General features: G+C 44.5%; 1 protein-coding gene across 1 annotated transcript in view; it reads right to left on the bottom strand.

Moving 5' to 3' along the window:
* Nucleotides 1-849, bottom strand: part of LOC101307690 — a 3,191-nt gene that overhangs the window by 980 nt on the left and 1,362 nt on the right. Inside the window, exon 3 of the mRNA XM_004297994.1 lies at nucleotides 271-574. Within this exon, the coding sequence (XP_004298042.1) occupies nucleotides 271-574 (304 nt within the window). The remainder of the gene's footprint in view (nucleotides 1-270; nucleotides 575-849) is intronic.

Genomic DNA, 849 nt, shown 5'->3' with positions numbered 1-849 from the left:
GATGGTGGTGGTGGAGACTTGTACACGTACGGCTTTGGAGATGGCGGTGGTGGTGACTTGTACACGTACGGCTTTGGAGATGGCGGTGGTGGTGACTTGTAGTAGTAGGCCGGTGATGGCGGTGACTTGTAAACGTACTTAGGCGACGGTGGAGGAGGAGACTTGTAGACGTAAGTCGGAGTTGGTGGAGGAGGAGACTTGTAGACGTAAGTCGGGGTTGGCGGAGGCGGCGACTTGTAGACGTAGGGAGAAGGATGGTGTGGCGCGTGCTTGGCACACTCCTTGTAAGCAGTCTTGGGAGCAAAAGCAAATGGCTTGGCCTTGAGCACAACCTCCCACTTGTTCTTGGACTTGACCTTCAGCTTGGCACCCTTGTTGCCCCAATTGAGCGGAGTTGGAATGCTGCACAAGGAACCCTCGGGTGCCATGTGGAGCTTCGCGGTACATGCCTTGGCACCATATTTACCGTAGTCAAAGTCTTCGACTGCGATGCTGAATTTACCATTGTTCTTTGTTTTACCGTAGGCCTTGACCTCCTTCTTGCCTGCCCAGCATGTGATCTCAACAACAGCACCTGTTCCATTTACAGTTAAATATTAGATCATTTCATTTAAAATAATAACAATCATTTTCAGACCAATCTAACTAATTAATATTACCTTAATCACTAACTAATTGATTCTTGCTATCACTTCTATGATCAAAGTCACTGAATTTTCCAAATCCTTAAAACTGAAAAGGACAAGATGCTTTTCTTTTTGGAGATGGACATTGGACAGCTAGCTAAAAGGAATTTTATTGGAATTGGAATACATATTAAAAAAAAATATATATATATATATATATAGA

This window comes from Fragaria vesca, linkage group LG4, assembly GCF_000184155.1.
Source record: "Fragaria vesca subsp. vesca linkage group LG4, FraVesHawaii_1.0, whole genome shotgun sequence".
Lineage (NCBI taxonomy): Eukaryota > Viridiplantae > Streptophyta > Magnoliopsida > Rosales > Rosaceae > Fragaria > Fragaria vesca.
The sequence above is the reverse complement of the archived record's forward strand: the minus strand, read 5'-3'. Positions and strand labels throughout refer to the sequence as shown.